This window comes from Lycium ferocissimum, chromosome 7, assembly GCF_029784015.1.
Source record: "Lycium ferocissimum isolate CSIRO_LF1 chromosome 7, AGI_CSIRO_Lferr_CH_V1, whole genome shotgun sequence".
NCBI classification, from domain to species: Eukaryota; Viridiplantae; Streptophyta; class Magnoliopsida; order Solanales; family Solanaceae; genus Lycium; species Lycium ferocissimum.
Genome location: NC_081348.1, coordinates 32,760,733 through 32,775,120, shown reverse-complemented (window position 1 = coordinate 32,775,120; position 14,388 = coordinate 32,760,733). Strand labels below are relative to the sequence as shown.

The 14,388-nt window shown below is 33.7% G+C and overlaps 2 protein-coding genes across 3 annotated transcripts; one reads left to right on the top strand and one right to left on the bottom strand.

Moving 5' to 3' along the window:
• The first annotated feature begins 5,241 nt into the window (after positions 1-5,241).
• Positions 5,242-6,704, top strand: LOC132064468 (probable methyltransferase At1g29790). The gene has a single exon (XM_059457458.1). The coding sequence runs from the start codon at positions 5,245-5,247 to the stop codon at positions 6,598-6,600; it is 1,356 nt and encodes a 451-aa protein (XP_059313441.1). The 5' UTR covers positions 5,242-5,244; the 3' UTR covers positions 6,601-6,704.
• Positions 6,705-6,883: 179 nt separating this feature from the next.
• LOC132064467 (leucine-rich repeat receptor protein kinase HPCA1) lies at positions 6,884-14,058 on the bottom strand. 2 transcript variants are annotated; one of them, XM_059457456.1, is made up of 19 exons: positions 13,655-14,058; positions 12,938-13,058; positions 12,785-12,856; positions 12,591-12,665; positions 12,435-12,506; positions 12,118-12,279; positions 11,962-12,036; positions 11,721-11,792; positions 11,555-11,626; positions 11,402-11,470; positions 11,152-11,226; positions 10,989-11,060; positions 10,693-10,827; positions 10,043-10,527; positions 9,287-9,445; positions 9,077-9,213; positions 8,496-8,715; positions 8,159-8,394; positions 6,884-7,671 (listed from the first exon to the last, which is right to left on the bottom strand). In XM_059457456.1, exons 1-19 carry the CDS (start codon positions 13,752-13,754, stop codon positions 7,201-7,203), a joined length of 2,880 nt encoding a protein of 959 aa, XP_059313439.1. In that variant the 5' UTR covers positions 13,755-14,058; the 3' UTR covers positions 6,884-7,200. The 2 variants fall into 2 exon arrangements, with proteins under 2 accessions (XP_059313439.1, XP_059313440.1); XM_059457457.1 differs by lacking the exon at positions 13,655-14,058 and adding an exon at positions 13,210-13,417.
• Between the last annotated feature and the right edge of the window lie 330 nt (positions 14,059-14,388).

Here is a 14,388-nt window from a genome sequence, read left to right as displayed (position 1 = left end):
ATTTCATCTTAAAGAGTTAAATGAAATCGTCCTTCCTAGCAGTGGTGCTGGCGGCAATTTTACCTGCAAAGCCTTTTGCTTTAAAATATGAAGAAGAAATACACGAAACTACGCGACCAGTTTGTAGGTCAACATCTATTACGTATATATAAAAAAAAAAAATTTTAATCTAAGATATACACTGTTAGTGCAAAAATTAATTTTTGCGTATATGAGTTTCTGGATGAACCAACTGAGATGTACCTAGCTCGCCCTACTTCCTAGTAAAAATAAAAATTGTGTGTCCAATTCTCTCTGTTATATACTCCATAAAAGAAGTACGTAACACTTAGGGTGCACTACAAGAAAGAAGCCATTTGGCAACAAATTTTTTTTTGTTGCCATAGATAGGTTATTATTGCAAAAAGTATTTTTGGCAACAACATTTTTTTTGTCATTCTATTCAAACTTTTCCTAATCATTGTTATTGCAATAACGGCAACAACTTTTTTTTTAGTTTACAAAAGATTTTTGCAACAATAAATAATACTATATCTGATAACAAAATTAAATTTTTAAAACAAAAAAAGTTCATTTTTAAAAGATTTACTATATATATGCCAACAATAAAACTAAGTTGTTCTTTTTTCTAAATATCATTGACCACATTATATATATATTATTTTTGTTGCCAAAAGAACTATTGCAATTTCTATACTTTGTTGTAGTGGTGTCTCTGTCGCTGCCAGCTAGTTTCGCTGCAAGTGACCAATTAAGTCAAGATAATATTATGTCTCAGCTTGAGAAATGAATTCCATCTAATTAGCACCAACAGCAAACCCTTAATTCCAAGCTCCTAACAATAGGTTCGTGTATATAAACCTTCACTATCCATTCTATTAATGTGTACTAGATTCATCTTAATTTATTGTATGATTTTTGAAAAAGGAGTATCATACTTATAAGCTTGGATGCTAACCAATGGGAGTACAAAGCATTTTCATTCAGGAGTTAAAATACTTAAGATATATCAAGGGGATTTAACATCTTTTATATATAAATATATATAAAAAATAATTTTAGCTTTATATATAAAGTGTAATTTCTTGCCGAATGGGGTTCGGATGAACCCCTTTGTACCCACTTGGCTCCGCCCTTGATGCCAACTTTAGGAAAGTTTAGAGCTTGAAACGAATTTTTCTTCAAACTGAAATATAATTACGTGAGTCTAACGTGATTTTGGGCCGTATAATTTTGAAAAGTTCCTAACAATACTGGTCAATAATTAAGTAGGATTTTTATACTCACCGGATCTATTTATGTGGTCATCCAAAGGGAGGGGTCCGTTCTGTACGTAGATTAAGGCATGTTCTTCTTAATGAGGTGGGTTCACAGTTCACTCGCTACTGTCCAAACCCAAGGCCCAAGGAAAGGGCATTTAGCAACTAGTTTATCTGAGAGAAAAGTATTTGATGTTGATATGCTATTGATAATTTGGAAGGAAATTATTGAGAAAAAGATACCAATACATCTATGTTTTTTTTTTTTTTTCTTCTTTTTCTATTAGTATGTAATTGTAAAACTCATTGACGTGTAATCAAAAGCTTACAAATTCCAATCATGAAATATCTTGTGCGGGTAGTATAAAGTAAAATTATTTACAATAGATCCAATTGGTTCGATCCTTCTCCAAATTCTGCACATAGCGAAAGCTATGCGCGCTATACTTGGATGCCCTTTATCATCCAGACTTATTAATGAGATAGAACGAGGAAAAAAAAAAAGAAAGAAACTCTAACAATTGATAAATTTTAATATTAAAATATTTAATTATGCGAGTGCTATAACCTCTCCCACGGCTATTATAGCGAGAAGGATTATTTTTATCCATTAAAAATAATAGACCCATGAAAATTTTACATTTTACTTAAATTTTTCCTAACAAAGCATAAAAAAGAATGTAGAAAGAAAAAAGTTAAACAAGATGAGAACTCTTATTAGCGAGTTTATAAATAAATATACATAGATAAGTTATTTCAAATTTATTTATGTTTACTACTTGCGTATTATAGAAGCCACAAAAAAAGAAGCTTATGATCGACATGGCTGCTTGGAGTCATTACATGCATTCGGAGGTCATTCTAGTCACTCAAATTTATATTTGTGCAACTGTTTGTTTTTGTGATATATGCTTGAAAGCTTGGCCCTGCCCTTTTATTAAGTGCACCTTGGCCCTGTCCTTTTATTAAGTGCACTTACCACACCTGCCACCTTGGAGATTGGGAAATTAAGGGCCTGTTTGGAAAGCCACCTGGTAATTGGAATTGATGTAATTACTAGAGTAGTAATTACACAATAGTGTAATTACAACGATCTGTTTGTTTGTCATAACGTAATTACAGTGTGATTACAACGTGTTGTTCAGTTACACAAATGTAATTACACAGTTAGTTTAATTTAAAAATAAAATTTAATTATAAAAAATTTAAAATATTTAAAAAATACTTGCCTTTTATAAATGATATTAAATTAGTTATTTAATAATACATTGTTTCTTGAAAATATATTAATTAAAAACATATATTTGTAACTAATATTGTAAAAAATAATTGATATATATATATATATATTTCAAATTAATAATATTTAATTTTAATTAATTATAAAACTTAAAAGAAGATTTTTTTTTTGAAGATTTTTTTTTTTTTTGTGAGAACGTCATGGATTGGATGTTTGACAAAAAAAAATTATAAATATAATGCCATAACATTATTCAAATGTTTGACACAAAAATCCATCAAATGTAAGTGAAAAATAAATAACATGCAATGTGAAAGCAAATAACTTAAAATTGAAAATATAACCTAAATTCAAAATTCAAAAGAAAAAGTTTAACATAATACTCGTATGTCAAATTTCAACCTTACATAAGTAAGTTTCAACGTAACTTAAGTAAATAATTCAAAAGAAAGAGAAAATATAAGACTATAACCTCATTCACAACTTTAATAACGTCACTTGTTATATGCTAAGTTTGTTAATGACTCATTCTTTCCAATATTAAGAGGTGTAGTTTCAAAAATTAGAATAATAACACTGTTATGCTAAATGAATAAAAAAAAATATGAGCAATTATATGGAACCACAAGAAGTAAAGGTTGGGAATGGGAAGAAAGGAAATGAAAAATAAATAATATAAAAATAAAAATACATTTTAAAAAATACAAATAATTAAAAAGTAAAAATAAAAAGAAATTAAAATAATAGAAATAAAAAAAAAATTAAAAATCAAAAGAAATTAAAATAATAGAAATTAAAATCAACAAAAAAGAAACAAACTAAAAAGTAACCCGTAATTACAGGGTGTAATTACACCCAATTCTCAATCCCCCTTGAGAATTGGAGAGTGTAATTACACCCTCTCAATTACACTCAATTCTCACCTAACTGTGTAATTACTTGATCAAACAAACAGATCAAACTATGTACTTACACCCAATTCCAATTACCTGAGTGGCTTTCCAAACAGGCTAGGAATTAACAATTCCTTTTTGGTGTTTTCTCGATTAATAAAATACTATAAAGAATTGTTATTAATTTTATTTGAGTTTGAGGGCTATGCAATCTTGGTGTAAAATGTTAACTACACAATCATATTTCATGAAAAGGCAATTGCATGTAATTCTATATGATAATCATTTAGTGGAGTGTGGAATAAATGGTAAATAACCTCTTATAACATGTCAAATTACATTGACATTAGAAAAGAAAAGGATTTTTACGTTGTATAAACGCCGCCTAAATTAATAGCTGATAAATGTATAATACATACATGATTAGTGTATAATTTATTATATATTTGACTAGTAAATATAATTTTTTTTGACCGACCGACTAAGGGGACATTTATTTGCACTTAATAGGGGTCTGAATCTGAATAATTCATATTTCAGCCCATTAAATGCATTTGTTTTTTTTTACTTTTAAAACATCTTAATACATCTGAATGTGTCTGAATAATTCAGATTTGAGAAAAAGTCTGAAAAGTATTCAGACCTAAAACAAGGTAACTTTTTTTTCTCTCTGCACAATCGTTCTTTTTTTTTTTTCTGCAAACGACCACGCCTCTCTGTTTCTTTCAAAACTCTTTCTTCAACTCTTCTCCTAATTACTCTTGATTGTAATGTAAACAACAGTGCAGATTTTCTATTCCTCCCCAATAATCTTTTTCATAAGAGCTTGAACCATTCATCCCTTCCAGACTCAAAAGGGAAGAATCTGTGGATGAACCATCCATTAATATTCAATTACAACCACCCAAATGTTGATAATAGCAGCATGGATTCGATGCATTGATTATAATTGAAAACAACCAAAGACCAAGGATTGTAAAATCTCCATAAAGAAAATTGTTGGTTTTTGTTTCGAGTTCGACGGACCTGCTTTTTACATAGTAAAATACCTTTTTTATGAGACAAAAGATTCATAATTTTCTTTGTATTAAGACGAGAAGGGCCTGATTTGTAAGATAGAAAATCTCTTTGAATTGCGACATTGAAAGCTAGAGAGGACTTTGAAGAAGATGGAAACGACGGAGCAGTTTGGGAACAAATTAAGATTTTGTTTTGTTTCAATTAGATTTTTCTAATATTTTATTGTTAGTATAAGCTTAAAATTAATAATATTTTATTATAAATTTATATTTATAAATATAGATAAATTATACCTATTCAGATCGTAAATAACAAAAAAATTTAAATCATTCAACTGTTCAGATCAGAAGCCAACATCTTAAATATTCGGATGTCTGTTTCATCTCGGGCTGCCTTAATCTTAAATTTAAAATAAATGAGGCCTAAATGAATAACTTGCTCGAGATTATTTGCGATTATTTTAGATACCAAACGTAAATTAACTTAAATCTCTTCTATCCTTGGATCTTTGTTTTAAATGACCAATTAAAATAGCAATATAAAAGTCATTCTCGAACGTCTCAAACGGCGTATTACAATGCACAAAGTCCTTTATTTACACAGATCGTCAACCAAAGTGAAATCTGAGTTCTAATCTTACTTAAAATAAACACGCTATAAATTATAAACAAAAAAGTTCTTGTACTATTCCAATTAGTGAAGCATACCTCGGTTTAAGTACTGATCAAATTCTTCTTCTTTTTCTCCTTCCATTCTATTCCCTTCACTTCATTTCCCCAAAACATTATCACCAATCACTTTACATTCCTCTGAAAACACAAATTAATCTTTGATGGGAAGTCCAGATGATGACAATTTGCCTAGGAAACAAACACTTAAGAGCATCAATGATCAAACCAAATACAAGCTAAAATTACTAGTCCTCATCATACTAACAAATCTTCTTACCATTTACATCTTCACTCGTCCTTCACTAAACTTGCATCCCACTTCTAAGTACACCATTAATGATTCTTTTTCATCAGATTCCAGTTCCCTCTTAAATGAGCTCAATGCCACTAAGAAACAACTCGAAACGAGTCGATCCCAGATCATAGTTTTGAACCAACAGCTCAAGTCGACTAACCAACTTGTCAATGAACTTATAGCTCAACTCAACATCCTTAACCAGTCCATAAACAAGACAAAAGATTCCACTTTGCTCAACTTCAATGATATTCTTGATGATTTGTCAAGTGAAGCTAAGCTTGCTTTAGGCCCTCACAAGCTTCCACTCGGGTACTCGCCAAGATCAGGGACCGATGAGGTTTATGCCTCGGTTGGAGGAGGTTGCTTGAGTTATAAAGAAGATTTAGCACAGTACATGACATATCACGTTGGGAAGGAATGTCCTGTTGATGATGTTTTCGCGCAAAGGCTAATGCTTAAAGGCTGTGAGCCACTTCCAAGAAGGCGGTGCCATCCTAAGGCGCCTGTTGGTTATGTCGAACCAAATCCATCGCCAAAAAGCCTGTGGTCCACACCACCAGACAGAAGTATTATTTGGGATCCATATACTTGTAAGAACTACAGTTGTTTGATAAATAGAAGGAAGTTTCCAGGATTCTATGATTGTAAAGACTGCTTTGACTTACAGTTTAGGGAGAAACAAAGGTGGCAATTTGATAATGGAGGTCTTGATTTTGGGATGGATGAGGTTATGGCAACAAGACGAAAGGGAACAATCCGCATTGGACTTGATATAGGAGGAGGCACGGGCACGTTTGCTGCTAGGATGAAGGAAAGGAATGTAACCATTGTAACAACTTCCATGAATTTGGATGGTCCATTCAACAGCTTCATTTCATCTAGGGGCTTGATATCGATGCATGTTGGTGTCTCTCAGAGGCTTCCTTTCTTCGAGAATACTCTGGATATCGTACACTCTATGCATATTCTGAGCAACTGGATCCCGGATACCATGCTTGAGTTCACTCTGTATGACATATACAGAGTTCTGAGGCCTGGAGGACTGTTCTGGTTGGACCACTTCTTCTGTATGGGATCACAGTTGAATGCAACTTATGTTCCTATGCTGGAGCGCGTTGGATTCAAGAAACTGAGGTGGAATGCTGGCATGAAGCTTGATCGAGGGATCGATATGAATGAGTGGTATTTCTCTGCTTTGTTGGAGAAACCAATGTCCTGAACAACTTAGTTACTGAATGTTTAGACAGTTCATAAATTGATGGCAGTTTTGCTTTTAATTCAAGTACAAGTTACCAACCTTGTACTGACTAGTTTCCTTTTTTTTTTAAAAAAAAAAAATTGTGCTTTTTTGTAGCAATAGAAAGAATAAGGAACACTTGGAGGGGGATTTGTGTGATTTGTAGTGATCTCTTTGCTTGTATCATCACAAATTACAACAGAAAGATAACGATGTAAAATTGAATCTCATGTCAACTTTTCACAAATAGTTACAGAAACTTAGGTAAAGCTGAAAAATTGAATGCACAATTTTTATTAGGATGAAAATATATATATATTCTCATATACAAATGACCAACCTAATTGAGATCAGAAAAAGTTTACACACTTTATACAGAAGGTAAAAATAAATATCTCCAAAAAAAAAAAAAAAAATATCAGTATTTTCTCTAGTTGTGCTGTTGATACAATAATTTACTCCAATGACAAAATTAATTGAATCATTCTGCAGTCTCTTAAATTTGAGCACACATAACAGGCCAAAGCATGTTATGTGCCATCTAATTCCACAAGCTTGGGCAAATCCAATAAAGCACTGATCTTACTTAGGCTCTATCTTTGAAGGAGGATATGCCCCACTATAGACAAAGAGACTTTCATCAGTATACGGATGGTGACCTTTGTTTGCTCCTTCATAGGTTTCTGAAGTAGATGCAGATTCTGCATTCGGGTTCAGTCCTGCGATCTCCATAATATTTTCAATCTCTTTCACCACTTCACTCATTGTAGGTCGATTGACTCCTTCTTCTTCAACACACCTGAGTGCCAGATCCACAAACTTCTCTAAGCTTCTAGAACTTGCACTCGAGTGAACTGCAGGATCCAAAATTTCTTGAAGGTTATACATGTCTTTTGTCTTGTCCATTGCAGTCTTCACTTCCCTGACAATATATCTTCCTTTTTCAATAGGAACTTTTCCTGTAACTATCTCCAGCAGTACTACTCCAAAGCTATAAACATCACTCTTCTCAGTCAGCTGGTTTGTCATGTAATATTCAGGATCCATATAGCCCTAATAAATAAAAGACACCCATCAAAAGGACATAGATTATGAGTAAATACTGACATTTTTCTGCAAGATCTCAACTTGTTCACTTTTATACATGGCAAGATCACATAATATGACCGTTAAAAAGCTTTTATCTGCTTGTAGCTTCTATATGGGCTATAACTCATTTGTTTCCTGATGAAGGTAGTATTTCTCCCTGAATTTGGTGATCAACACTCTAAAACATCGTTATTAAGAGAATATGCAAAAAAATTGTTTAGCTATTTCCCTGTTGCTATTTATTTATTCATTGCTTAGTGGAGGGACAGGGTGGTCAATGAGAAAGGAGGAGCTTGAGGGTTCTTATTAGACAATGAAATAGTGTTTGTAATGGTTATTACTGGACTACAAATTATTGACATGTTAAATTTCTGAACTTTGTGGACATCAGAAATTTGAGGGATAAAGCATAGAACATCCTAAAACCAAACAAGTTCAGGCGGCTACTCACCATTGTTCCTTTGACTTGAGTAGTAATGTGACCCCTTTCAGAGTCACCTAGTAGCTTGGACAGGCCAAAATCAGCAACTTTTGCGTTTAAGCGTTCATCCAGTAAAATATTGTTGGACTTGATGTCCCTGTGTATGATGGGAGGATTGACAAGGTCATGCAAATACTGCAAACCCCTGGCTGCTCCCACGGCTATTTTCAGTCTCCTCATCCAATCTAACCTGATCCCTGTCTTGCCTACAAGTACAAATTTCATTACATTCCGGAGACAAATTTCCATTTTGGTGAAGTTAAAAGGAGCTAGTTCTAAGAATCAATAAGAAGGGACCAACATATACCTGAAAGACCGTCTTTTAAGGTGCCGTTAGGAATATACTCGTACACCAGCATCTGTTCAGCTTGATCGAAACAAAATCCAACAAGGCCAACGACATTCTTGTGATGAACCCTTGAGAGAAGCTCTATCTCATTTTTAAACTCATGTGCACCCTGCATAGACCCTTGTAAAGCTCTTTTAATTGCAACCAATTCCCCATTGGGAAGAGTTCCTCTGTAAACCTGCAGACACGCACTTCTACAGTTAATCAAACAGATTATCTATTGTATTACATACAAAACCAAAATATGTGAATTATCTTGGGTGGAAGAGCCAAGATTTCTCATTTAAATATACAATCATTTCATTTTCATCTGTAAACAGCCGAACACTTCGACAAAGGGAAGGGGAGAACTAAGACAAAGATGATTAAATATCTGAACAAATGACAGCTGCAATACTGCTAGCAAACACATGTTTAGTGCATAAAAACAGTTTCCATGATTGTGGGATGAAACTCAAAACAAACTTCTTGACAATTAATGTTTTCAATTATGATGGTGGTGGAGGGGAGGGGAGTGCGCGTGTTCAATGAAAGCTAACCTTCCCATAACCACCAAAACCAATGTTATTGGTTTCTGAAAAATTATTTGTCCATTTTTTGAGCTCCTCAAATGAGAAAAATCTAGCTCCTGTCAACTGTGGAACAGCACCACTATGTTTATTTGAGTCCCATGATGCTGCATATATAGCAAAAACCACCATAAGATGAAGTAATAGATAAATGGCCTAATAGTTAGTTCCAAATCTTACCGAAAGGATCGCTCCTCTTTGCAGCATCTTCAGCTCTTTTCTTTTGCCGGAAAGCATAAATACCAACAATTAGTGCTAAAATTGCAAGGACAGAACCACCAACTGCTGCTCCAACGATAATGCCTGTACTACTAGATTTCTTTGATTCTACAGATGCCCCTGGAGAACAGCATACACATTGACTCAAACGTCTAAGTTCTAACTATCAAATTCACTAAGATGAAATGCTAAAATGCAGTTCCATAGTGTTCCAAACAATAATTTGAATTTTCTGCAGTCAATTATTGAATAAGTTTTTCTAAGAAAACCAATCAGAATAACGTGTACCTATACGAGGAGGTTATTAATAAATTCATTGAAGTTCATGCAAACTCTAACAGAGAAATTACTAGGAACAATGAACGAAAATTGATCCATCATATGAATGCAAACTAAACTTTTAGTTTTTTACCATATCTTTGCCTCAATATATAGACTCGATACATTTTTTGGATCTTGTACTTCTAAGTTGAATACTTAAGAAAGGATTGATAAAGTGATCAAAACACTAGGCCTATAATAATTGCTCTTCCTGTTCAAAGTCTTAAAATAGAGTAAATTCTTCTGTCAAACAAAAATACATGAAAACTTTATTATCAATACTTCAAATATATATTGGTTTTTCACCCACCAGCTTTCTATTATTATAGATTAGGTTGCACATATATGTATGAGATGAGAAATGAGCGACCAAAAGCAAAAGGAAATATTTATTACCATCGAAGTATTTATAGCCTTCACCAATGAAGAAGAAAGGTCCAAATGACGACGGAGGTTTGAAAGTCTGATTACTGAGCACAAAACCTATTCCGGAAACTCCAGTCCGATTGAAAAAATCTTGGCTAGAAGGAAAAACTTGCAGGTGTATTACAAGGTAGTCATCCAAATTTTTGGTTGGGTTACTGAGGGCAACTGAGTCCACGGGCAGTTGACGTTTTTGGAATGAAAGCAACAAAGACTTTTGGAGTCCCTCATAAATAGTTCTATTTCCCAAGTTGGAAAAAGAAGGAGCTCTAAAGAATATGCTGCCCGTATATGGAAAAGCACATTTACAGGTAGGACTAGAAATTTGATTTTTAAAGCTGCACTCAGTTGGCAAGCAATTATCTGGTGGGGTTGAATACGTCTCAGATTGTTGACTTTTGGTACAGTAACCTTCTGTTCCGTCTCCTCCTTCATTGCAGAAAGGATTACCTGCAAGCCTGCAGAGAGAAAAAGTAAAGAAATGAGTTAATAGACATGACATAGTCAAGTTTAGCATAGGATAATCATATGTCACAATAAGCTAGACCAAAGTACTATTCAACGTATGTGTTTCTCATTAACTTGGAGGTTTATGGATTGAAGAATCTAAGGATAGAGCTTACATTATCTGAAAGGGATATCCTGGTTTTTGAGTAAATGATTCGATAAGATTTCTCTGCACATCAATGAGCTGCAACTGGTTGCTATATGTCCTTTCAATTTGAAGTGAGCCATTGAGTTTGTTATTCCTCAAGATGCTGTAACCAATGAGCGCATTGTCATCAAATCTCAGCATAATATAGACTTACAAAATTTCAGTTAAAATAAACTTAACTTCATATAATCAATCTATAGTTTAGAAATCCAAGTTCCAGAAATACCAACAAAATAAAAAACACAAAGCAGTAAGGACACTTACACTGTCTGCAACTGATATAGGCTGAAAAGTTTAGCTGGAACTGATCCCTCAAGCCCTGTGTTTTCCATTACCCTGCCAATACAAGGTCATTCATTAGGTTAAAAAGAACTTCTCGAAATAGAATATATAAGGATGAGAAGAAAGGAAACCATGGGGAACATACAATGTTGTTAAAGATTGCAGCTCTTGAATCCATGATGGAAAGTCTGATGCATTAAATGTATTATTGCTCGTGTCCCTGCAAAAATAAGTGCCACATCATGATGGTGAGATTAACAAATCTAGCTTTTTTATTCGATTTTTTGAAAAAGTAACAAGTGGATTGGGGAGAAATATTTACAGTACGATGTTGACCAATAATGGATTATCAACTCAAAGGGACAAAGGCACAAAACACAGGATAAGCAACTTACAAGTAGTTGAGGACATTCATGCCAGTGAGATTCGGCAAAAGACCATTCAAATTATTGTTCGATATGTGGCTGTAATACATGGTCAAAATATACTACATCAGGAAATCATAAGGACATGCAGTGGGTTCAGAATATTTTTCAGTTTCTACTTACAGTTCATTGACATGTGTGAGATTGTTGAGATTTTGTGGCACAGATCCACTTAATAAATTCCTGTCAAGACGACTGTTGCAAGTGCAGTCACAAACAATTCATATGGTATAGAGAGCAAGAAGCTTTACTAGATTATAAAGGGAAATCACAAGATAGCAATACTTACAGCACTTCCATCGTCTGGACAAGTCCTAATGTATCCGGGATTTTTCCAGTAAACTTGTTATTCTCGATTAGCCTATAAAATGAATATATACAAGCATGAGGAAACCGTAAAGCATGATCAAAAGGAAAGTTATTTGTGATATAATTATCAAACTTCTTTCACATGACTACTCTCAGAAGCAAAAACATGCATTAATAAGATTATCAAAAGGCGAATTAAACACTACTAGTGAGGAACTTACAGATGTATCAGAGTCAGATTAGAATGGAAAAGACGAGCTGGAATTTCACCGGATAGCTGATTCTTCCCAAAGTGACTGTGAAGCAATGTAAACAATCTTAGAAAATGCAGTTGAGAGACAAAAAAAAATATAAAAGAAACAAGGGGAGAAGCGTACAAGTGTTTAGTTTTAACAAGCAAATCAAGACCAGGTTTGCTCCCACTAGAGACTGGAATTGTTCCTGTAAGCCTATTGTCAGCTAAATCCAGCCAATAAAGCTCTGTCAAATAGCCAATGGTAGGAGGTATTTCTCCAGTAAAGCCGTTAGAGTTCAAAGATCTGCATAATAAGGAATGGGGCTGTCTTAGAGCGTATACCAGAACAAGGATAGAAAGAAATCATATACTGATACAAATACACAACTATTCAGATTTGATAACGTATAAACACGAGAATAGCAGTTCAAACTACAAAGAGTACCACAGAATGCTTACAGAAAAACCAGCCGGGTCAGAGATCCTATAGAGTCCGGTATTGGTCCAGAAAAACTACAACCAACAAGGATCCTGTCATGAAATTAAGAAAGATCAGCATATTATCACGAGATTAGCAGGTAAATGAATGCATGATGATTATTCACATTCACTTACAAATTTGATAGCTTTGTCAATTTTCCAATAGACTGAGGAAGAGATCCTTTCAAATCCTTGTTGTATGATAGATCCCTATAAGATGCAGTCAATGATTAATTGACTTTAAGCTTGACAAATTATCCCAAATTATTGCTCAGTCATAAGAAAAAAGGGACGTGCAGGAGAAACATGAAACGCGAAAGAAGACCTACAAAGTCTCCAATTCAGCTAATTCTTGAATATCTCCAGATAGCTGTCCACTCAAACTCATACTTGATAAAGTTCTGAAATTGAGAAAGATGACATCAACCATATGATATTGTAATTTAAAGTAGTTGACTTAGGGATCCACATCGAATTCTTACATGGAAATTACTCGCGAATTTCTGCATCCAACTCCTTCCCAACGACTTCCACAGGGATCTGTTCCCTCCCAATTGGGCGGAACATTCTGCCATGAATCCTTGAGAGACTGTAAAGAAGCAGCTGAATAGAACATTAAATCAGTTCAAGCAGCTGAATAGAACATTAAATCAGTTCAAGCAGCTGAATAGAACATTAAATCAGTTCTTCTTAACTAGAAACTTAATTGGCCGTATCTAGAAGAAACAAAAAGGAAGGATGCAAAGTACGCAACTGTTATGCTCCATACTGAAACCTTCTAAACTCTCTAAAAACATCAACTTAAGCCTATACAAAAAGTCTTCTATCCCCAGTATATTCCAGCTTAACAGAAAGTTAATGGGATAGCAGCTTTTTAAGGGGTAAAAGAAAGCTAAATCAAGTCCATTCAAGTGCTTGTTTGAGAATAATGGAAACAAGAGACTATATATGTTAGACTGCAAATCATTATTGATAATGTTTCCCAAGGAACTAAGCTAAACCAAAGAAAACCAAACAATTCCTCTAAGACCAGAATTCGACATCACCTCTAGCTTTCGTAATAAAGAGACAAGTTCTTCAAGGTTCATATGATCACAAGAAGGAAAACTAAGATTTGAACAGCAGTACTCACAGACAGTCAAATATTTCTTTACACTAATAATTAAGAAACATTTGACAGAAGAACAAAACCAACTTACAATCTTGAGGATTTGTCCATGCTACTATTGCAAGAACATGGATCCAAACAACCAGAAAACAGAGGAAAATTCGCGGCGTCATCGCCAGAGAGAGTACCATGTGATCAGTTAGTTCACAAAAACAAGTCCTCAACAAAATCAAGAAGAGAACTTCACAACTTCAATTCCTTTCAAGTTCTGCTCCCCACGACAATAATATCTATCAAATGACAGCTACTAGTATTCATCAATAATAAGGATTTGAATAAGGGATTGTTCCATTTTGCCAACTCACTATCTAAGTTTTCAAAATACAGACTTTTTACCTCCTCCTAAAGAACTTTCTTCAACATGTAATGTTATTTTATTTTGTTCACATAATTTAGACACAATGACTGACCTCCAACTTCAAATTTTTCTCCTATAAAAAATATTTGAAGTATTAATATCACCACCATGTTGAGTTTACTTGGTCTTTACATGCAATAAAAAGTCAACAAATTACTTTCATCACAGGTATCAATTATTGAACCTTTCCCTTGATAATAATTTGACCATATTGGGTTTAATCCTAAATACTCCTTCGTCCCAATTTCTTTGATACTTTTTACTTTTCGAGAGTCAAACTTCTTAATTTTGACAGTGTGTTTGAACATAGATCTTTAAATTTTTTCCGAAATAAAATTTACATATTTGAAAACTACTAAAATATTTAAAAGACATGAAAAAATTACCTTAAAGAATAACTTATTTGA

Coding starts and splice junctions, on each gene's coding strand:
- LOC132064468 (XM_059457458.1), top strand. CDS start 5,245: ATGGGAAGTCCAGATGATGACAATTTGCCTAGGAAACAAACACTTAAG.
- LOC132064467 (XM_059457456.1), bottom strand. CDS start 13,754: ATGGTACTCTCTCTGGCGATGACGCCGCGAATTTTCCTCTGTTTTCTG. Junction 10,528..10,692: donor GGATATCCCTTTCAGATAAT/GTAAGCTCTATC, acceptor TTCTCTCTGCAG/GCTTGCAGGTAATCCTTTCT. Junction 8,716..9,076: donor GTTTTGGTGGTTATGGGAAG/GTTAGCTTTCAT, acceptor GCGTGTCTGCAG/GTTTACAGAGGAACTCTTCC.